Source organism: Ctenopharyngodon idella, chromosome 4, assembly GCF_019924925.1.
Source record: "Ctenopharyngodon idella isolate HZGC_01 chromosome 4, HZGC01, whole genome shotgun sequence".
NCBI lineage: Eukaryota > Metazoa > Chordata > Actinopteri > Cypriniformes > Xenocyprididae > Ctenopharyngodon > Ctenopharyngodon idella.
In genome coordinates, this window is record NC_067223.1 from 926,029 (window position 1) to 949,599 (window position 23,571).

The 23,571-nt window shown below is 35.3% G+C and overlaps 1 protein-coding gene across 4 annotated transcripts in view; it reads right to left on the bottom strand.

Annotated features, from left to right (window-relative positions):
- Positions 1–23,198, bottom strand: part of iqsec3a (IQ motif and Sec7 domain ArfGEF 3a) — a 158,070-nt gene extending 134,872 nt beyond the window's left edge. Inside the window, exon 1 of one of the 4 annotated variants that reach the window (XM_051891104.1) lies at positions 22,210–23,194. In XM_051891104.1, the coding sequence (XP_051747064.1) occupies positions 22,210–22,712 (503 nt within the window). In that variant the 5' untranslated portion in view covers positions 22,713–23,194. Of the gene's footprint in view, positions 1–22,209 lie in introns of all 4 variants that reach the window. The other 3 variants (XM_051891107.1, XM_051891105.1, XM_051891106.1) reach the window with 3 other exon arrangements.
- Positions 23,199–23,571: the final 373 nt, after the last annotated feature.

Sequence of the window (23,571 nt, forward strand, 5' to 3'; positions counted from 1 at the left end):
AAGGCTTTAAACTCTAAAAGCTTCTTTTCGACATAAACATGTCTGTGATGAGGTCATCGCCCTGTGAGCTCATCAGAATACGAGACCTAATGACCATACAGGCAAGCATTAGTATTCCAGGTTATACCAAGATAGTACACCGAGTGCACACTATCTGATCTCCAAAACGTTCTGCCCCACCTTCTAAGGTTAAACATCTAATTTCTCACATAACAATTGTATAAAGCTCCAGCTGGTTAGTACAAATTCTTCAGAGCCTTAATCTTCCCACAGCTCCATATGGCATGTCTTCATGTATTCATTCTTTGCTGATGAATCATTCTTTTGAATTTGTTCTTCTCAAAGAACCAGGTGAACTAGGGTATAAAATGGAATTCAGAATTTGTTCACAAATCAGACTGATGCAGTGAGATCGGTTCTCGATTTCCAGCTCAAAATGTTCCCAAAACCATTCACTAATATATAGATGATTTATCCATAGTTATATTGACAGCTATTTGTCTATGTAAATGATAATTAAAAATCTTAACAGCATGTGAAATGTCTCAGAATGTCTTGTAATTACATTGTAATAACATAATTGTAATCTTGCAATAACATAATTTTGTTAGTAATTTTCTTTTGTCAGGCTAGTTAAAACAAAATTTTCAAAAAGATCCAATGCAGCAATGATTTAGTCTTTCCAACACTAGTAAACAACCAGTTGTTGCAATTTTATTTACAATAGACATCCATTTAGAATAACATGTGGCCAAAACAAAGAGGTCCATAATACCTAGACAAAGCTATCCATTAGCAATCCTTGTAGAGACCTACAAAAATTGTCAATTGGTACAACATCATAAAATATCATTAAATTTAAATATGTTCTATTTGGAACCGATCGTTTTGAATGACTATCAATGGAGCAAGATGCTGTTAAAAGGAGTTAACTAGAACAATGGCATTTGTGGGTCAATATGCTGTTAACAGACAGTTTGCAAAACCTAAATAAAATGGAAAGGAATGATTGTCCCCATTAAATCATATGTAATTAATGTATTTGAAATAAAAGAAAGTAAGAGAGAGTCAGATTGTGTTAAATTAGCTTTGGCCTTTATCTCTTGTTCCTGCTAACTATGATAGTTTGTTATGCATTTGCATGACTCTTATAAACTGATTGAGTATTTTACATGGTGACTACAGGGCAAGTATGGAAAATCACAGAGTCATCTTGTGAAGGCGTCTTGTATCAAATCAAGCTCCACTGTTGTGGAAAAATTATCTCTTTTTTTTGCATCACTTTTGACTGTAATAGGAATCCAATTATTAAGCTATGCCAGAAGATTCTTCAGAACACCAAAGAAGCGAGACCTATCAAGATGACATTTAAATTGTGTCCTAACCAGACACAATGCGACAAGTAATTTGTCTCTCCACAATGAAAACAGAACAGCTGTGCGGCTTGACACATTGACAGCCAATAAGAATATATTTGATATGTAACACAGAGGATTTTGGACCAATGAGATTTTGAAGACAAAAACTTGGATAATGACTTCAAAACGAACTCTGCTGAATAATAGAAAAAAAAAAATAGACTAACAAGCACAAGGTTAAAGCAATACTTTTAATGAACTTATCTAAAATTACAACACAACTCAAACGGAAATCAAATCCTGAAGCCAATATGACTAAAGTGTGAACTTCATAAATGAAAATGGTTGGTAAATCTCTGCTTTTACTGCACAGTCAGAAATCTGAACTTGTTAAGAGTAACCTTAAACAAAGATATTACAGTATAACCTAAATATTTTCTATTTAATTTTTACTTTTTCAAATGTCTATGTTAGTGAGATATACAATAATATGTTTCAGGATCTCACTCACTCCTCAAGTTATTTCTAAAGCAGAGCAAACAGAGTAACTTGCAAAGAAAAAGCACAGCTTGTGACAACTATTTCCCCTTTTTTTTAGATTTTTTAGCTACTTTTTACATAAGGAAATACAAAATTGAGAATAAACTGAACAATTTATACAAGGCAAATTTGCTATATGGAACCTATAAATAGAAAAGAGTTGTAATTATCAGTTAGTTTCAATGAGCATCTGGTTTATCCAAATACAGATAAAGATAATTTTTCACTGTAACAGATAAAGATACATTTACAGGTGACTTCACTGCACAGATCAGTTGCTTGGTTGGAACCAAATTATCTATCAACAATAGCAGTTAGCTTTGGTAAGTTTGGTAAGTTAAACCAGACTTTGTTCATCCTAGCTAACAGGGAGCATTAAAAGAACTTTGGTTAACGTTCTGTACAAATTTATCAAATCAAATTTATTGAGTTATGATGTTCCCAATTTTAAGTAATCAGAACTATCAAGTTTTGAGTTTGTGGTACTCATGCATGTTAATTGCTCCTGACTTGAAGTACTGAGTTAGCTAACTCATACATTTTGATAGCAATTAACATAAAATTTAGTTAATTAACTTTTTTATTTTGAGTTCTTGCAAATCAAATGAGTTATTTACTTCACTGTAAACCCCAATAAGAAAATTCAGAAAATGGCAACTTGCTGATGTTCTAACATGTTAACAATAGCATGGTATAGCACTTACTGAATGAGTACAGCAACTTAAAACATGTAACTTGCCTGTTCTCAAACCAAGCAGCATGTTCCCCTTGTCACCATGATGATAACTCTCCAAAAACCCACATTAACAGAAACTCTTCTAAATTAGCATAACAAAACATTAATCGCTACTAAATCTCCCTTACCATTAATCTTGCACAAAAAACATTATGTAACACTTAATTTTAGCATTTACTCTCCCTTTCGAGTGCTATGGGCAAAGAATGCTGGGAAATAGAAATCCCAGCTTTCATTTAAACTTAAGTTAGTCTAAATTAAAAGAAGTGAGTTCATAAAACTCAAAACAATGAAACAGTTCAGTTTACTTGAAATATGTCAGTGCTGTTAACTCAAAAAAAAAAGAAAGTTCTAAACACTTATAACAGTTAATTTAACTGAACTAATTTGTTCAATTTAAGTTTGTCCTACTCAAACCAATTAAGTATTTTGAGCATTAGGGTTTACAGTGACATTCTGTAAAAAAAATAACAATAGTCAATTTTAATGCCATGGTGACTTTGATTGGAATGTTAGCAAAATGTTCTTATAACATACTGTATAGCCTATTTGTTTATTTGTTAGCTGCATACTAAAAGTGGCCCACTGGATTTCACATGAAAAACAGCCCAACCAAACAAACAACCCAAACTAGAACAAATAGACATCAGACTCTAGCATGAAAGCGTTCTTAAATGTACCATCTGCCACGGCTCACATTCTCAGCTGAATTTGTCCTGTTGAACAGAATATGATGCATAAATCATGTTACTCTGTCCATAAGGTGGATTAATCGTTAAAAATAGACAAGAATAGCATGTGGATAGTCCTGTGGAGATCAGCTTTTAAAAATAGACTTAGTCCTATCTCTCAAATTCACAAACGTACAAACACATACACTCATTCAGTATTAAAGCACTAAGCCTCCTTGAAAGGTTTGCATCAGCAGGAAGGCAAGAGCAGTCTCGCAAGGTTCTGCATTCTCCCCACAACACAAGCCAAATAGGGCAGGGGTGAGAAAGGAACGGAAAGAGTTGGGACGTTAATACTTTAAGAATTCAGGAGATGGTTTAGCAAACCAAAAGTTTGCGCCTTTACACCACTGTGCCGTGATGTAGGTTTTCTAAGCACAGTTTGGAAACATCTTCTTAGGTGAACACATACTGTAAACACTTGGATGTTTCTAGATCACATTTTGTTGCTTTTAAAACAGCATTCCTGTCAACTAAACATAGGCCCTAAACTCTAAACCCAACTCTACCACTAAAATCAGAAGGTAAATAAGAGGTTTAAGGGAATGAATTTTTAAAAAATTTAGACTTTTTAATGCAAATTTTAACAAAAGTAGAATAAAATAAAATAAAGTGTTACCTTATTTTATTCTAAATTAGAAAAAGAAATACAAGTAGAGTTTTACCAGAGACCCTCCCTATCTTAACTCTTTCAGACTCAAGATCTACTACTACTCTGGTGTTCAACAGCGATTCACATTTGAATCAATTTGAAAATGACCTACTGGCATCTTTACAATGCAAAAACAACATAGAATCTGCTTTGGCCTACATGCCATAAAATTACACAGACTTTCTAATACATGTTCACACACTCTAAAGTTGACCGCTGATTCTCGTGCAAGAAGTCTGAGTTTGTTTGTAAATATTTAATTCTTTTTAAGAATGTTTGTTTGAGCTTCATCCCTAAAACTATAAGCTGATCGGTTGATAGGCATGTTGCGCCAGGACCCACAAAGATGTTGATCCATGCACATGTCCTACTTGGCAAAATAACTCTAAGCCCTAAGCACTACATTCACAAAAGACCAGAACACCCACATAGACTGAGACCAACCACACGCAATATCGACACAATGTATGATGTTATGGTTGTGGATGCGTGGGTTTCCTATTGATGCCACTGGTTCACCCTTCTGTCAAGCATGCGGGATGCACACAGCTCATTACATTTGTCTGTCGCTTCTATTTTTTCCTGCTAACAGCTGTGAGACTGCAGAATTCAACCTTTTCTAGTGCAAAACAACAACAACTTTCAGCCAGGAGAGGTTGGAGTTGGAACATTGCATTAACAAGAAATAATGAAAATAGTTGTTGACAAAGGTTTTTTTTGTTTGTTTGTTTGTTTGTTTGTTTTATTTCATTAACACATGTAAAGGTAAATAATGTATCGTGATGAAAAATGTATATTTTTTTTAATTAACCCATATTAAAGGGTTAGTTCACCCAAAAATGAAAATTCTGTCATTAATTACTCACCCTCATGTCGTTCCACACCTGTAAGACCTACGTTCATCTTCAGAACACAAATCAATATATTTTTGATAAAATCCAATGGCTCAGTGAGGCCTCCATTGCCAGCAAGATAATTAACACTTTCAGATGCCCAGAAAGCTACTAAAGACATATTTAAAACAGTTCATGTGACTACAGTGGTTCAACCTTAATGTTATGAAGCGACGAGAATACTTTTTGTGCACCAAAAAAACTAAATAACGACTTTATTCAACAATATCTAGCGATGGGCGATTTCAAAACACTGCTTCATGAAGCTTCGAAGCTTTACGAATCTTTTGTTTCAAATCAGTGGTTCGGAGCGTGTATCAAACTGCCAAAAGTCACGTGATTTCAGTAAACGAGGCTTCGTTACGTCATAAGTGTTTTGAAATTTCAATGGTTTACCACTGGGGGGTATGACTTTGGCAGTTTGATACAGGCTCCTAACTTTTTCATCATCATGATCTCAAGATTATACCTGCCACAAATTTAGAGAAGGTTTGATAAACACTGTAGTGTGAAAAAGCATGTTGATAAAAATCAATAAAAAACTTTTAAAAAATGGTGGAAAAATCTAGAACCTGAAGTTGACCAAATTCAAAACGGTGGAATAATGTCGAAATTTAAAGAGAATATTAAATAGGAATTTAAAATTTAGCAGAAATTAAAACAAAAGGAATCACGGGGGAAAAAATGGGGAAATGTTTTGCTTCAATGCCACACAGTTCAATAGTTATAAGCTAAAACATACGTGAAATTTGAACTATAGGTACAACTATAGGGTTTGAAATAAGAAGCCCAAAATTACCATAATATAAGTTGAGCCTCTCCCATATGAGTGTGTCAAATTATATAACTAACAGATCCAGTAGGCACTTTCATAATATTAGTAAGTTGTAATTCTGAGAACTGTGCTAATTTCTTCAAATGCCTGCAGGCTCGTTAAAACAACATTCCAATAAAGCAAATTGTGTTTTACAGAAAGGACATGTTCAGACATGCACCGTTGCAGTTTAAGTCCTGAGTCATCACCACATGAACTGATGATGTAACAAAAAAGAGTTCTGTAAGGTCAGTGCACTGAGAGCGATTAGCACTGCACAACTGCACTGCAGCACTGACCACATGTGCATGCAGTCCACAGCTGCAGTTGCTCTCAGACATCAACAGAGATGTTTTGCTTTAATGAAGAGATTTTTTTCTCAAAACTAATTTCCATTCTCATAAGATAACATTAAAGTTAATGTTACGAAATTATATTTTTCTCAAAGAAAACTCAACCATTAACATTTTTTGAAAGGTAGTCGAGTGTCTTATTATGATTAAACAAAGACTATACAACAACACAAGACGCTTCACTCATATTGTTTTGAATGGGAGAAAGTGCTACGCACAATATGGCAGAATAAGTCCCGCCTTCTAAATAAGAGCCAATCGCCAATTGGTAAAGTCATCGCGTCACTGCAGCGGCCGTTAGAAGCTCCGGTTCCTATAGAAACAGTCAGACGCGCTCTTCCTACATAGACACGCATTCAGGACTGCGTATGCACATTAACATGATCCAGCCTGGAAAACAGTTTTTTGTCATGATTTGAACGTTTAGAAACAAAATTTACGAGACAGTTTTCATTGGTGATTTCAAATATGAAATTTAATCGAATGCTTGGCAAACAACTTTGGAGAATTTGATGTTTCCCTGTTCAAAGAGACAGGAGCTGCACTTGCATGCCCAAGAGGCATTTCAAAGATGGCCGCCGAGTGAAATGACTTGTCTTAAAGGAACTTTGGATTAAGTCAGTCTGGATAACCTATGTCAGGTTCAGACTACATGATATCAGCCTGATTTGGCACGATCCGTTTGACGAGGTTCTCAAGAATCAATCGTTTCATCTTGTATAGTGTGTCATAGTGGATGACAACCGACGCCGTGTATGTGATGCTTCACAATGTCATGACAGAAAGACATTGTGAAGGCATGTTTAATTTTTATTAGTCCTCCGCGACGGGTTCCGTCAAATCTAGTTGACCAATAGGAGCGTACACAGTTTTCAAATATGGCGAAATGCGAGAGAGCCTATGGTATTGGCACTGCAGGGTGGAATTATGCAATGGAGGAAAGGTTCGTGGTACTATGGCAACAATACTCCTGCCTTTATGAAATTTCCTTAAGTGACTACCACGACAGAGTGAAAAAAGTTAAATGCTGACAAATGATAGCGGAGGTGCTTCAGCAACCCAGGGAGAACTGGAATTAGCATTAAGCTAACACGTCACTTCAGTAATTTGTTTACGCTCTTTCACGTCCTGCGGCACGTTGTTTAAATAGCAAATGCATTTGCGCCCATTTGTGCGCCCATGGGCGTGTTGGTCTGAAAACGAGGTGTCTTCAGGCGCATTGTTGGCGTGTTTCTATTTTGAGGCAACAGAAATAGACTGCGCCATTGACCAACTGAAACCTGGTCTAAAGTCAATGGCGCAATATTTGTTTTGTTATTTAAAGAGCGCGTTAGTAATATGCACCTATATGTGGGTGCACAATGCGTGTACACTCTGCTTATTACACACACAGGGATGCGCAGCAGCATACAAACATGCCAAATATTAAAAATAAAAGGATTACAATCTAAAAGATTATTACTGTGTGCATAAAGGTAAAAATGCTTTCCCGTAGATGGTCTGCTAAATGGCACACTTCACCTTTAAATAGTCTCTAATTAATTCATTGAAATGAATTAAACTGAATTTGTTCTTTTGTTGTACTAGTAAGCTTACATAAAAAAATGCATGTAAAAAGATGAGAAAAATGGAGACAGAAAGATTATCTAAAAGTTATGAAACATTCTTTCCTATTGCAAGCACTGTAAATATGTTTTTTGTTTGTTTTTTTGACAACTTTGACCTTCCAGATAATAATAAATTTTATGGCATACCAAATCAGTCATTTGGACAAAACAACTGTAATTTTTTACTAATTAGACATTCCACAAGTGAAAAGGTGCTGCCAACTTCCTGGTGCCCATGCTGGGAAATGATTGCGCTGTCAACATTCCGGCATAGCAGTGATTATTGAGAGCTCTCGGATATCCATAAAACACTGGCTAAATGCAAATATATTTCATCTTTTTCCACTGAAACATTATTTGAAAAGGAATATTAATCCTATGAAACACAGATTATCATCTGCATGTTGTCAAAGAATTAGCTAAGGGGAGGTTGTGCAATATGTGTAATACACAGTGGTGGTATTTTTGTCTGTCAGTATACTTACTGTCAGTGGTGTTGCTATCAATGGTGTAACCATCAATCTGTCAATGGCAATGCTTTCAGTGTACTGTCAGTGTTATTGCTGTCAGTACTGTTACTTTGATATTGTTAGTGGCATTACTGTCAGTAACATTGCTGTCAATTGCATTTCTGTAAATGTCATTGTTGTCAGCAGTGTTGGGGAAAGTTACTTTTAAAAGTAATGCATTACAATATTGCGTTACTCCCTAAAAAAGTAACTAATTACGTTACTTTGTTACTTTCTATGAAAAGTAATGTGTTGCATTACTTTTGCGTAACTTTTTCTCACCTGGGTTTGTTTGTTTTTTAATAACAACAAAAAAGTTATATTTTTGGCAAATGTTAAGGCCCACTTTTGCGATATTTTCTAAATATCGATTGCGAAATGATGGCATTTCCATGAACTGATGTTATGCGACTAAAGCGTTTTTTTTATGATAAGTCATTCAAAAAATCTTGGCAACGGATGTTGGTAGGTTTACGTATATCCTAGCCTCTGTTTCTCCCTCCTATCTGCTTCGAGGTCTTGATAAATTCAAATTGTGGCATTTCTTTGTTGTTTAGAATCCAGTAGTCCCGTAATACTTTTGTCTTTTATAGGTGTCAGTGGTGTAGCTGTCAGTAACATTACTGTCATATAAATTGCTGTTAAATAGCTTTAATTTTATGTAAGTCCACTGACAACAAAGAAATAACATCCAAATAGTAAATTATTAATATTGCATGGTAGGTTTAACGTGGGATTATTTGATTAAAAAAAAAAAAAAAAATTAAATGGAAGAAGCACACAATGTAGCATGAGCCTTCTTATGTATGAGTGAGAGAGTGTGGTCACTTTACAAACATCTGACCTCACTGCCTTTTAGAATTCCACTGCTGTGCGACCTTTCCCAATCGCCATCTCTCTCTGTCCATTGGATGCAGCAGGGAGTGCTGCAAATGTTTGAAAGTCACCTTTGCATAGTCACCTTTTCACACCCTTCCCCCCACATTCCCGTCTCTGAGCACGTACGGCTCTGACTAATGATGTGCAAGGCTTTTTCAGATGCTGCTGATGCTGACTGCACAGACACAGAAAAAAGGAAAAAGAAAAATGAAGCAATCTAAAAGCACTCAATAGAAAATGTGATATTCATGATTTGGGTTTCTGCCATGCAAAAAGGGAGAGCCAGTCACCCTGTCATAACCATACAGACGTGCCTAGCATCCACACTGAGAAAATTCTAGCACCATCGCCAGGGTTGAGATTTGAGAACCGATTCTTATTCAGAACCAGTTCCATTTTGAGGTAAAAATACTGAAACCTAATGATTTTCATGACATTTGGTTCTTGAGCGTCTGAGTTTTTTTCCGCTGGTGTGAACAGAACACTATACTAAAACACTCTGACAGTGTTTTCTACACCACCTACACCACTACTGACTCTACGTTCATCACCTCGGCAAAATGAATCATGTTTTAGCTTAGCGAACCAGTCTGAATTACACGTGATGAGAGAGAAACAATACAACAACAACAAAAACACTGCATCTTCCTATTACAATATGCCACAAACAAACCAGTCAATAAGAATAATAAATTAATCACTCACTGAATCAGTCTGAGCAGTTACTGAATTACCATGTGACTCACTCAGTGAAGTCTTACTTCTGACCATATGTGACTCAAAATAATCCAAAAACTTAATAAATAAGTTAATAACTGTCTGGTTGTTCATATGACGTTTTGTATACAATATGTATAGAATATTAAAGGATTAGTCCACTTTCAAATAAAAATTCCCTGATAATTTACTCACCCCCATGTCATCCAAGATGTCCATGTCCTTCTTTCTTCAGTCGAAAAGAAATTAAGGTTTTTGATGAAAACATTCCAGGATTATTCTCCTTACAGTGGACTTCAGTTGGCCCCAAACGGTTGAAGGTCAAAATGACAGTTTCAGTGCAGCTTCAAAGGGCTTTAAACGATACCAGACGAGGAATAAGGGTCTTTATCTAGCGAAACGATTGGTCATTTTCTAAAAAAAATTAAAAATTATATACGTTTTAACCATAGACGCTCGTCTTGAACTAGCTCTCTTCTTCTTCTTCTCTATTAGAATTCCGGCAGTGTAGACGCTGTTAAGTGTATTACTGCCCTCCATAGGTCAAAGTTTGAACTAAATTGTCATATACAATATGCTAGTGCAAATATATAACAATTAGTTCAAACTTTGACCTTTAGACTGAAGAAAGAAGGACATGGACATCTTGGATGACATGGGGGTGAGTAAATTATCAGGAAATTTTTATTTGAAAGTTGACTAATCCTTTAAATAAATATTTAAAGGTAACACTTTATTTTACAGTGTCCTTGTTACACGTTGCATGTATTTACTATAGTAATAACTATACATTTTGCATAATTACATGCAACAAGCCCTAAACCAAACCCAAATCCTATACTAAGTACATGTAGTTAAACAATATTACTCAGTACTTAAATGTATAATTACACTGTAAAAAGGACACCTTAAAATAAAGTGTATCCATACTGAATGTATAAAATATTTAATAATGTAAACATTTAAATGTTACAAAAATAACAGTTCTTTTGTTTAGTATTAGTGTTTATAATAAACATATTCAATATAGTACATAGTATAATGTAGTTAGAATCAATTATCTGGTACTTCCTCAAAAGTACTATGTAATAAATAATGTATACAATATTTAATAAATATATAACATAAAATACAAGTGTTTTTTGTATAGTAATAAACAAATTCAATTTAGTACATTGTAAAATATAGTTGGAAACAATTATCTGATGCTTCCTCAAAAGTACTAAAATAAGTGCTTCCATAAAAGTACTATGTAATAATATATATGATATTTAATAAATCTACAATAATGTATAAAATATTTGTTACAAAAACAATGGTGTTTTTGTTTAGTATTATTGTTTATAATGAACATTAATTCAGTATAGTGCGTACATGGTATAATATGGTTAGGATCAATTATCTGGTGCTTCCTCAAAAGTACTTAAAGAATCATTACTGAAATTTGTTAAGTTGAATCTGAATCGCTCAGCTACATCTTTTCTTTACATTTCCATCTAGCCTCACAGGCCACGGCACACAGTGATATCCTGTAGCTCCTCAGCTGCGGACAAATATGGAGAGAAACGGGGAGCCACATAGAAGCCAAGGAGCAGACAGGGAGTTAGTGTATGCCAGGCAGAATACGTGAGTGTGTGTGTTTGCAGTAGATGTCAATGTGTGTGCTCATAAGTGTAAGTCAGATCACTTGGGCGAACACCTGTGTGTTCTAATTGAAGAACTGCCTCAGGTGCGGCCCACAACTTCGCCAACTCTCACCTCAGAGCCAGAGGGATGCCCAAAAGCAACCTGTCCCACAAGAGCCCACTCCACACACACACACACACACACACACACACAATCAAACGGTAATTAGAATGGGAAGCAGTGACAGAAATGGCAAATTGGAACTGCTGAACTTTCAAAAAAATTCACAAATCTACAAATGTATATCTACAAAATGAAATAGCCCAAGTCAAGTCAAGTCACCTTTTATATAGCGCTTTTCACAATGCAGATTGTGTCAAAGCAGCTTTACATGATAACTGGCAAACAATTTTGGCTGCACAGCAGCTCTAGAAGAAAATAGTGTCATTGTCCAGCTTAAGTAAATTCAGTATTGATTCATTCCTTTTTTTAAAAAAATCAATAGTTATTAATTTAGTTAATTCATCTATACATCGGCCCTGGAGAAAACAGTGATGTCATCGTCCAGCTTAATTCAGTTTGCATACAATGGTGTCAATGCAGGCAGATCAAAAACATTGTTGAATATCAAGTGTCCCCAACTAAGCAAACCAAAAGGCGACAGCGACAAGGAACCCTATCTCCAACAGGTGACAAAAATGAAGAAATAAAACCTTGGGAGAAACCAGGTTCAGTCGGGGGGGCCAGTTCTCTTCTGGCCAAGTCTATTTTCACATATCTTGTCCAGAATTGGACAAGGTAATATTTTACCACAAAAGGAATTATATTATTATTTTATAAAAAGAAAATTAAGTTTATTTTTAGGATTATTAAGATATTTTGCATTACCATATTATTTTCATATCATATGGAAGCTTGTTTCTGCCACGAAATAAAACAAATTAAAAGTTAATTGTGACTTTTTTATCTCACAATTCTGACTTTTTTCTCACAATTGCGAGACAAAGTCAGAATTGCAAATTTATATCTCACAATTCTGACTTTATAAAATATAAATAATATATGTCATGTCTGTTGATGGTTTTGTTCATGCTTTCATGTCTTTTATTTTGAAATTTTCCATTCATGTGTTCATGTTCATTTGTACTTCTGTCCATGGCCTTTGTAGCTCTTTTGCTCTTTGTAATTAGCTCCAGGTGTTCCTTATTATCATTGTTTCAGTTAGCTACTTAACCTTGTGTCTAGCCTTGGCCTGGGTGGATTATTGCATGTATGTTTGCTTGCCTCTTCAGAGGGTCATGGTTTATGTAACTATTTCCAAGGATTATGTTTCATGTGATGATGACCATTGTCAAGTCATGGATTGTTTCGTGCTGGAGCCACATCTTTTATTTGCATTTAGATCCAGTATTCTTTTCTTGACTTAATAGGCTATGTTACAATATATAAATATATATCTTTTTTATTATTCATCTTTGTTAATGTTAGTTATTAAAAATACATCTGTTCATTGTTGTACAACAGCGCATGTTGGCTTAGGTTCATTAAATCTTTTGATTACTCCTCTCTGGAATACTGGATTCTGATTGGTCAGATAGACATTACTAGATGTGTTATTCCCCGATAACAACCGTCGTCAATTGCAACACTGAATAACATACTGCCTATCCAGTTATATTTATCAATTAAATTGAAAATGAAATTGGAGGACTTCAGTATTAATAGTACTGTAATATTTTTGATGGGTTTGTCTTCTTGCCAGGATGATTGTTTTGTACACCTGTTTATAAGATAATAAACAGGTAAGATTTATCTTGTCCCCACAATTATTTATGTGGAGAAAAGCCGATGAAGGATTGATCCTGACCCATACCATGTTCTTATCCAATTCTTTCTTCCCAATAATTTTGCATTAAAAAATGGGGTAAAAATGAAATGAGTCCCATAAAATCAAATTACCATACTAATGATTAAATTAAGTCAGATTAGTACAAACTTTCATCTCCTGGCTGTCATCACTGATCAGGAACATTTCTGAAAACCAGGCATCCTCCACCTTCCCTCATGCCATCACATCAATCCCATTTCAAGTAGAAACCTTTCCTCCCTCCCTGCAGGGACATGTGTTCTGAGCAGTACAGCCAAATTAGACGAACAACTTGTCCTTCTTTGAGACAAACTTAAAAGTGGATTTGTGACCCTGTGTCCCTGGCAGAAAGCAAAGACAAGAACCTGTCTGGAGTTCATTCAAATGCAGCTTTCAAAGCTTGTACCCTTCGATGCCACTCGTAAAGAGAAGAGAACAAACTTTGAGGACATCTTTAAATATTCAGTAAGGAGAATCTGGAACTGACTGTGCTTTTTTTTTAACCCGTATAAACATTTAGGAGAAAAGTAATTCCTGCACCACTATTGACACCAAACAAAATGGCAAAAATATTGACTATAAGACCATAAGTATAAGAAATAATGACAAAAAGGTTTTCTGAATGTTATGAACTGGCAGCCTCTGTCACTATTTATTTTCACTGCATCTTTTTTTTTTTTTTTCTCCATGAAAAAAATCATGGAAAGTGAAAATGAATGTGGAAGGTGACTAGGGCTATCAATCTGATAACCCTGTGAAACAGAAGTGCACTTAATTGTATTTAATGTGCATCAGTAGTGTACTTCAAATCAAAGTATATTTTCAAAAAACTGTACTTGAAGATATTAATGAAATAAAACGCCACTTAAGTGTATTTTCATGGCTATATGTTTCCTAACACACAAATACACTTTTGTAAAAGTTCACTTTGTAATAATGTCAAATTAAATGTTTAACCTAAAGTACATTTAAATCATGATGATGATATGATAATGATATTTTATCACACTTTAAAGAACACTTATTTTGATACATTATTTGATACGTGTAAAATACTACATTATAATCTGAACTGTAGTGGGATGTTAATTTTAAAGGGTTAGTTCACCCAAAAATGAAAATTCTGTCATTAATTAATCACCCTCATGTCGTTCCACACACGTAAGACCTCATCTTCAGAACACAAATTAAGATATTTTTGGTAAAATCCGATGGCTCAGTGAGGCCTCCATTGACAGCAAGTTAATTTACTCTTTCAAACGCCCAGAAAGGTATTAAAGACATATTTAAAACAGTTCATGTGACTACAGTGGTTCAACCTTAATGTCATGAAGCGACGAGAATACTTTTTGTGCGGCAAAAAAACCAAAATAACTTTATTCAACAATATCTAGTGATGGGCGATTTCAAAACTGCTTCTTTAAGCTTCGAAGCTTTACGAATCTTTTGTTTCGGTTCTGAGCGTGTATAAAACTGCCAAAGTCACTTGATTTCAGTAAACAAGGCTTTGTTACATCATAAGTGTTTCGAAATTTCAATGCTTCATGAAGCAGTGTTTTGAAATCGCCCATCACTAGATATTGTTGAATAAAGTCTTTTGGCGCACAAAAAGTATTCTCATCACTTCATAACATTAAGGTTGAACCACTGTAGTCACATTAACTGTTTTAAATATGTCTTTAGTACCTTTCTGGGCATTTAAAAGTGTAAATTAACTTGCTGGCAATGGAGGCCTCACTGAGTCATCGGATTTTATCAAAATTATCTTAATTTGTGTTCCGAAGATGAACGAAGGTCTTACAGGTGTGGAACAACATGAGGGTGTGTAATTAATGACAGAATTTTCATTTTTGGGTGAAAAATTGCATTTAAGTTTACCGTAAATGCTTGTCAGTACATTCAGCAGTACACTTTAATCATATTTCAGAGAAAATATAAGTAATTATGAAATTACATATGAAGATGTACTTAGGTCCTAGTTAAGTGGATCAAAAAAAAAAAAAATCAGCTAATTGCATTTAATATTGATTTAAAACTATAATACATTTAAAAAAATATGCTATGTGATCTGTTTCACAAGGGTAACATATTTTCTATTCCGCAGAAGGAAAGTCATGTCGGTTTGGAACAACAATCTCAAATCACCAGTTTAATAACAGGAAATTACAGTGTCTTCTCTGGTTGCATAGCAAAGATGCATAAATGATACATTTGTGGTGCTTATTTTGGACAACAGATGTTTCAAGAAAATGCGTTATAGCCACAGAAGTTGTCCGTTTAGAACGGTTACTGATTTTAGATTCAATTTTATGGTATTCAATGGCAAAAATCTTAGCAGCATATTCTTAGCATTCCAATCATTCTGTGTTTCTGGATATTTCAGTGAGCACAGATGCCAAATACAACAGATGGCGTTCAAACCTGAGCGTGTGTGTGCTTCGAGGTCTGTGACATCAGCTGAGAAATACATTAAGCCGCTGAGCTGAAAATATTGGCCTAGAGATATGTAGGCCTCAAATTGTGTTTTTTTTTTTAACAATTAACATATGCATTATTCAAATTAAGTATTCATCTAATCCAAGTCCTCTAAACGCACTATTACAATCAATATGATAAAAAATAAAAAGAACACTGTCGTATAAAAAGGTACTATGGCCAAAAGATGTAAAACAACATATGGATATTAGTTTTTTTGGACATGTATTCAGAAAAATCACATCTTTCTGAAGTTTGCCATCTGTCATTTACTGTGTAGTGCATGAAAATCACATCTGCCCAGCAGTTACACCAGACTCTCACTGAGATCTTAAACAGTTTTGGCCTTCAATAGGTCTAACATGTCATGAAAAAGCTGGTGATGCCAAAAATGATGGTAGAAATTGAGGACTAGTTTGGCCATCTCATTAAAATTGATTTCATGTTGACGTTGGATGCCAAAATGCAAGTAAATCTTGACAAGCAAGTTTCTTGAAGACTTTGAAGATTTTTTCATCAAAAGTATATGGTTAAATGAGGTATAAGAGTGTTATGATAAAGAAAAGGAAAATACATGTGAGGGTACACATCTTAATCTTTACTTAAAGGGTTAGTTCACACAAAAATGAAAATTCTGTCATTAATTACTCACCCTCATGTCATTCCACACCCGTAAGACCTTCGTTCATCTTCGGAACACAAATTAAGATATTTTTGATAAAATCAGTGAGGCCTGCATAGCCAGCAAGACAATTAACACTTTCAATGCCCAGAAAGCTACTAAAGATGTATTTAAAACAGTTCATGTGACTACAGTGGTTCAACCTTAATGTTCTGAAGCGACGAGAATACTTTTTGTGCGCTAAAAAAAACAAAATAATGACTTTATTCAACAATATCTAGTGATGGGCGATCTCAAAACACTGCTTCATGAAGCTTTGAAGCTTAATGAATCTTTTGTTTCGAATCAGTGGTTCGGAGCGCGTATCAAACTACCAAAGTCACGCCCCCCAGTGGTGAACCACTGAAATTTTGAAACACTTGTAAGGAAGCCTCGTTTACTGAAATCACGTGACTTTGGCAGTTTGATACACGCTCCAAACCACTGATTCAAAACAAAAGATTCATAAAGCTTCAAAGCTTCATGAAGCAGCACTAGATATTGTTGAATAAAGTCGTTATTTTGTTTTTTTTTGGCACACAAAAAGTATTCTCGTTGCTTCATGACATTAAGGTTGAACCACTGTAGTCACATGAACTGTTTTAAATATGTCTTTAGTGGCTTTCTGGGCATTGAAAGTGTTAATTGTCTTGCTGGCAATGCAGGCCTCACTGAGCCATCGGATTTTATCAAAAATATCTTCATTTGTGTTCCAAAGATGAACGAAGGTCTTACGGGTGTGGAACGACATGAGGGTGAGTAATTAATGGCAGAATTTTCATTTTTGGGTGAACAAACCATTTAAAGGGGTAACTATTTAAATAAATAGTTTCTTTTTAAATATCATAAATGATTAATTCATATATGTCATAAAAAGGTCAAATGATCTGATGTTTTAAGAGACTTGTTGACCTTGACACCATTTTGTATATATCATTTACTCAACAAAGTTTCCATTTCAAACATGTAATTATTTTAATGAGATTTTCTCTTTATTATGACATCATAAAATTAACAATATAGTAGTACTTTCCATTAGTGAAACTGCAAAATTAAGATGTACTGTATATATAAACAGGTTGTGGAAAAGTCAATTCCCTGGAAACCAACATTCTAACCAACATTCTGGTGAATTATTTATTTAATCCTTCCATTTTAACCTTCGAGTGTGATTTATGACTGCCATTAATCTTAGCCTGCACATTAATTCCACAGCACGCAGGTTCATCTGACCTGTGCCCTTTCAGATCCCAGCTGTGGTGACTCACTGTGTCATCTGGTATATGCAAATGTATTCCATATCCTTCTTAAGTGGATGGTTTTTAAGGAGATAAAGCCTTAAAATCAGAGATAGAGCCTAACTCAAATAAACTCAAATGTGTCAGTCAGACCACAAATCATAATGCAATGCAAGTATGTGTTGCATTCTCCCTGCTGCTGAAAGAGCAAAACTGTGTTTATCACCATAGACTGCATCAGAAGTCACAAATAAGCGATATATTCCAAAAGACATGACACAAATGCAAATCATCTTAGAGCGATATTCCTTAAAAAACAACAACAACCATGTTAACGGTGATGGACAACCCAGGCTCATTGGAAAACCTTGCCTGTGGTGACATTTCTTGGACGTTTTGCGACACTTTCAATGTAGAATGTCCAGTGAGTGTCGCTAAAAGTGAGTTCAATTTCATCCGAAACAGATGAACATGAATCTGTCAAGGTTTTATTACACAGGTCGTATCGCAGCAGATTGAAAATAAAATGCCCGTGAGCGGTGCTAAAATGTTAATGCTCTATTGTGTTTGAAAATAACATACCCCCTACACTAAACTTAACCAATAAGCAAATGTGAAGATAAAAAAGCATTTGCTGAAGCAACCTTGACATTTAAGCTTGCTTTTACAAGTCTTTGAACTCTTTTATTGTCACTCTAAGTTTATATTCATCCTGTAAACATAATTTGTGTAAAAAAAGAAATAAAAGTTGTTGGTGTTTAATTGCCACTAGTGGTCATTTCAGCTGGAAACTGGGGTGAGTTTTATTTATGTGCGTTTTTGGAGTTCTGTCATGACAACTCTCGGATTGTTTGGCATGGTAATGGATATGACAGTGTTGATACTGTATGTTTGGTCTCGGTGGAATAGATCTGCTACGCTGCTGCTGCTGCAGAGCAAGTACGGAACTTGCTACTGCCAATACATACACGACACACTGCTGTGAGCAAGTAGAACATGCTGCTGCTGTACAATATAGCGTACATAAACTACCCATAGCAGATCTACACAGGTGGAGCTGGGGAAGTTGGAGGGTTTCTGAAAGCTCGCTGCAACTTCTACAGCAAATGCTGACCAAGCTCATTGGTTACGGATACAGCAAGAACAAATCAGCTGTTGTGCCCAAATTGAGTTAAAGACCTATCAGCCTGCACCATCTAGAGATTCATGACAGAACTTTGTATTTTTGCAAACAACAAAAAAAAAAAAAAAGTCCAATGAGCCTATTTTGAATAGAAGTAAAATGGAATTTTTTGAGGGAAGAAAGCAAAAATGTGAATTTTATAAAAGCTCTTATGTTTCGTAGCCTACTACGAAGGCTCATTATAAAAACGTACCTGTGTCAACATTTTTGCAAAACACAAAATACGTTGCGTTGTGCATGTTTCGCAACAGTTTCAAAGTGAAATGTCCGGTGAGTGGCGCTAAAAGTGTGTTTAGTTTTTCCAGAACAGATGAGCGTAAATATGGCAACGTTTTATTATGTTGCCATTTGTACGTATCTCCGCAGTTCTGAATCGGAATGTCTGGTGAGTGGACACGCCCTTCAGCCATGACTTATTCACGATACAGCACTGGCCTCGAGTACCTTATTGCTTTTATAAAACGGTTAGCACACAATACAAATATTAAAGTCAGAAATATGTATCAATGCAACTTTCATGAAGTAAACTTTTTTTAAAAGCCTTCCTTCCACCGGAAAAAATAGTCCCTGACCGTGAAGAGCAACAGAAGTTCCATTTTCACGTCATCAGACAGCGGAAAAGACTGTCTTTATGAGTGTGTAAGTCAGTAGCAAGTACTTTTATATTGAAAAGACTGAATTGTTTTTGAAAATGGAACAACACACAACTGACAAATGCTTTGACTAGTGCTGTAAGTCACGTGAAAACCCCTTAAATGTTAAAAGGATAAGATAATACATCGGACATTTAAACAGATTTTTTATTATGAACATAGGACTGACCTGAAGGAAAATGCTAAATCTGAATGCAGGTAATAAACTCGCTCACTCTATCTTTTTCTCACAATACTCTTCTACATAATACAGTCAGCTTCAATGAACAATATCAACTGAGAACATACAGTTTACATTGCTACGAGTGGTTGCTAAGGGTGTTGTGTAGTGATACACAGAATCGTTGGGTGAAGCGGTCATAGCCGTGTTTTATCTTGAATAAAACACAGCTATTGACCAATCAAAATCAAGGACAGGAACTAACTGTTTTATAATAATCCATAATCTGTAATCATAATTGTGTGTGAAAACAATTAAAAGTGCTTGCTGTTTTACAGCCTCTAGTGTTCATTTCTGTTAGAAACTTCAGGGATATGTGCACATATTGGTGGGTATTTTGCGTTTTGAAAAATTGTTGACACAGGTAAGTTTTTCCAATGAGCCTGTGTGGGGAAAAATTTATATCGTGGCCAAGAATTAAGAATTTGTTTCCATGATTTTTGATTTAACTAAAACAAGAGAATGAATTAGTACAGCATGGCCACGATTTAGTAAATCGAGGAAACAAATTTTCTCACACGATTTACTTAAATTAAGGGAAGGAATTAGTGAAACGTACTGACAAAGTAAGTAAGTAGTAAAATTGTAAAAAGTAGTAAGTAGTAAAATTGTTAATAGGTGGCCATGATAAACATATTTTTATTCTGGCATTTCATGCGCGGGGCTCCGTAGTACGTCATCATTTTTACGTTCATTTTAGGGTTTTAGTATTATGTCGTCATGGCAACAAAGTTGTAATGGATATAACATAGAATAAATTAGTAAGAGATTTTGTTGCATGTTACGATGCATATTGTTTACATCTTGTGGCTATACTATTGAAACTAAATATTTTACAGTTTATGGACTGGCCTCATTCACACTGTAAGCCAGATTTTTGCTTGGATATTTTTAAGAAAAGGAGCTACAAGTTAAAATTAATTTTTGTGGTAATTAACATTATGCAGCAACAAGTGCTGTCAGCTTATACTGAACTCCCTTTAATATCATTTATTACTCAACTGATTTGGTTTAATAACTTTCTACAGTATTTACTTTCGTCCTAGATTTTATCTTAATCAGGTTGCGCATTAATACCTAAAGACAATTATTTCACTGTCTCACTTTCAGATTGTAAGTGTCATCAGTCCAGTTACACCACAACACCACAGAAGGATAAAGCCGGATATTATTTTGTTCAGCAGATTTCGTAGAAAGAGCCCAAAAATAAGCCTTTGATATTAAAGAGGATTTGCTGAGGCAATCAGCATGAGTTGGTTTTCTGTGAGCTGGGTTGACAACAGCCAGTCAGTGTGTTAAAAGATCCAGAAAATCTATAGAGTACACTCGCGTCCAGTGTATCATTAATATTAATCATTCTGCAGAAGCTTATAAAGCAATCAAATCAAATGAAAGGCTTCAAGGTCTTTGTTCTAGGGTACATTAAAGTGTCCCTCTGTGTAATTGCACATAAATACTGAATAATAATGAGCACAATGTACTTAAAATGTGATTATTTTGTAGAAAAGTTTATAATGACACATTGTTAGTGTTATGTCATCTATATAAATCCAGTAGGAATTTAGGAGTAATCTTTAAAATCCTACAAGTTGCCCTGCTACAGGAAATCACAGGTATGTTTTGGATGGAAGTTGTAAATATTCAGATTAAATAATTAAAGATTAAAATTTCATTTGATGTTCTGCAAAACATTTGTGATCATAATTGTCATATTAGTTCTAAAAATTCTAGTTTTTTTCCTGGGGTTATGTTAAATTCCTATAAATTCCTATAAATTCATCATAATAGTGATTGATAGAATGTTCCGATGGATTCCTATTCCTATTCTGCACATTTTGCTAACATTTCCACACTCTACAAATGTTTTGTCAGGTAGGCCTATAGCTGATGCTAATGCTTCATATGGTATATATTTTCCTTATTGAATTAGTATAATCACCAGGTTACCCTATGTTCAACAAAAAGACATCAGGTAAAAATACTGACCTATTTTTCAATACATGAAGTCTGTATATAATGCTTTATAAAAGGTATTTATGATGTTATTCTTAATACTGTAGTAGCCTATTGCATATAACACTTTAATTGTTTGTAATTAGTTTTTATTAAAACACTTTTTAATTCTTAATTTTTATACTTTTTATTTTCTAATATCTGAAGCATTTTTAGCTGCATTTGAGGTTTAAAAAGGTGCTATAAAAAATAAATTAAATTACTATTATTTATTAGGCCTTAATATCATTTTCTAGCGTGTATCCATGAAACTGTGGTTATAGTTATATTATAATTAGACTGTGTTGTTATTATTATTAATAATAATAAGTCATTGTTAATCTTTATAGCCTATATACACATAGGCTAGCCTACTTTTAAAAGGGATATCGTTTCATTCCCTTTTTGGCGTAGACACTGTAATGTAGCGATTTCTGAATGCTTACAAATGCCGCATGATCACAGGGTTATAGAGTGTGTGATGTACTGTGTGATTTTTACTCACTCCGGTTTCCTGGCGAGTCCAACGGACCGGCACAGTGTTGAAGGTGTTTGCGGAACCAGAGACTTGCAGGACGGGCTTCTCTTCTCGTCCTCTGCGGACTCCGGGCTGGACTGGGTTGCTTTGAGAGTCGGTGGGGATGTAGGAACCAGCTGCAAATGCTGCGGGTGATGGATGGGAGCTGCCGGAGGATGCTGCGGTTGTTTGGACGGATGCTGCTGCGGCTGGGCTTGACCGAGACTCGCCGAATGCTGGTGCGGGTGAGCGGCCGGCTGAGGGCTGCTGGTCCGCGGGGGTGGGTGGTGGTGGTGGTGCGGATGATGGTGATGGTATTGATGCGGATCTCTCAGCTGACGATTCTCGCCGATCAGATCCTCAACCTTCCTCTCCAGCTCGTCAATCCGCTGCCGCTGGGTTTGAATCAGACTCTGCTGGTTTTGTACAATAGTGGTCAGTTCTTTGAGATAAAGCACGGCTTTCATTGGGTTATCCAGCAAGCTCTCCATTACTCTAATGTCAAAGCTTCAAGCTTCTGCTGTATCAGGATGGAGCTGGAGTCTTCTGGATGCAGAGAATGTGCTGTGGCGTGCTGACGCTCTAAGGATACGAGTGATGGTCCTGAAGCAGGAGAGAGTGGGGGAGGAGCTGCGGAGGATGATGAGGTCAACGCTGTGGCCAATCACAGAGATGCGTGTTTGCATGCAGTACACATTTTCCAATAGTGACATTAATTTAAAGGTGCACTAAGAAAGTTTTTCCACCTTAAAAGCTTTATGGGCCGTACCTCTTATGCAGTGCATTTTTATGTCCCCATTATATTTACCTTAATTTACCCTTGTGAAAAAAGTAACATAATTTTTAAAAGACTAGCTAGTTTTTACAGAAATAAATATACTTTAAAAGAATATACTTAAGTGCGAACTGAATGTAATAATTTCGGACCCTTAATTGCATATTATTTTCAATTTACTGAAAATATATTTAAATTTATATTAAATGCAATTAGCTTAAAGGGTTAGTTCACACAAAAGTTAAATTTATGTCATTAATTACTGTAAGACCTTCGTTCATCTTCGGAACACAAATTAAGATATTTTTGATAAAATCCGATGGCTCAGTGAGGCCTCCATTGACAGCAAGACAATTAACACTTTCAAATGCCCAGAAAGTTACTAAAGACATATTTAAAACAGTTCATGTGACTACAGTGGTTCAACCTTAATGTTATGAAGCGACGAGAATACATTTTGTGCGCCAAAAAAACAAAATAACGACTTTATTCAACAATATCTAGTGATGGGCGATTTCAAAACACTGCTTCATGAAGCTTCGAAGCTTTACGAATCTTTTGTTTCGAATCAGTGG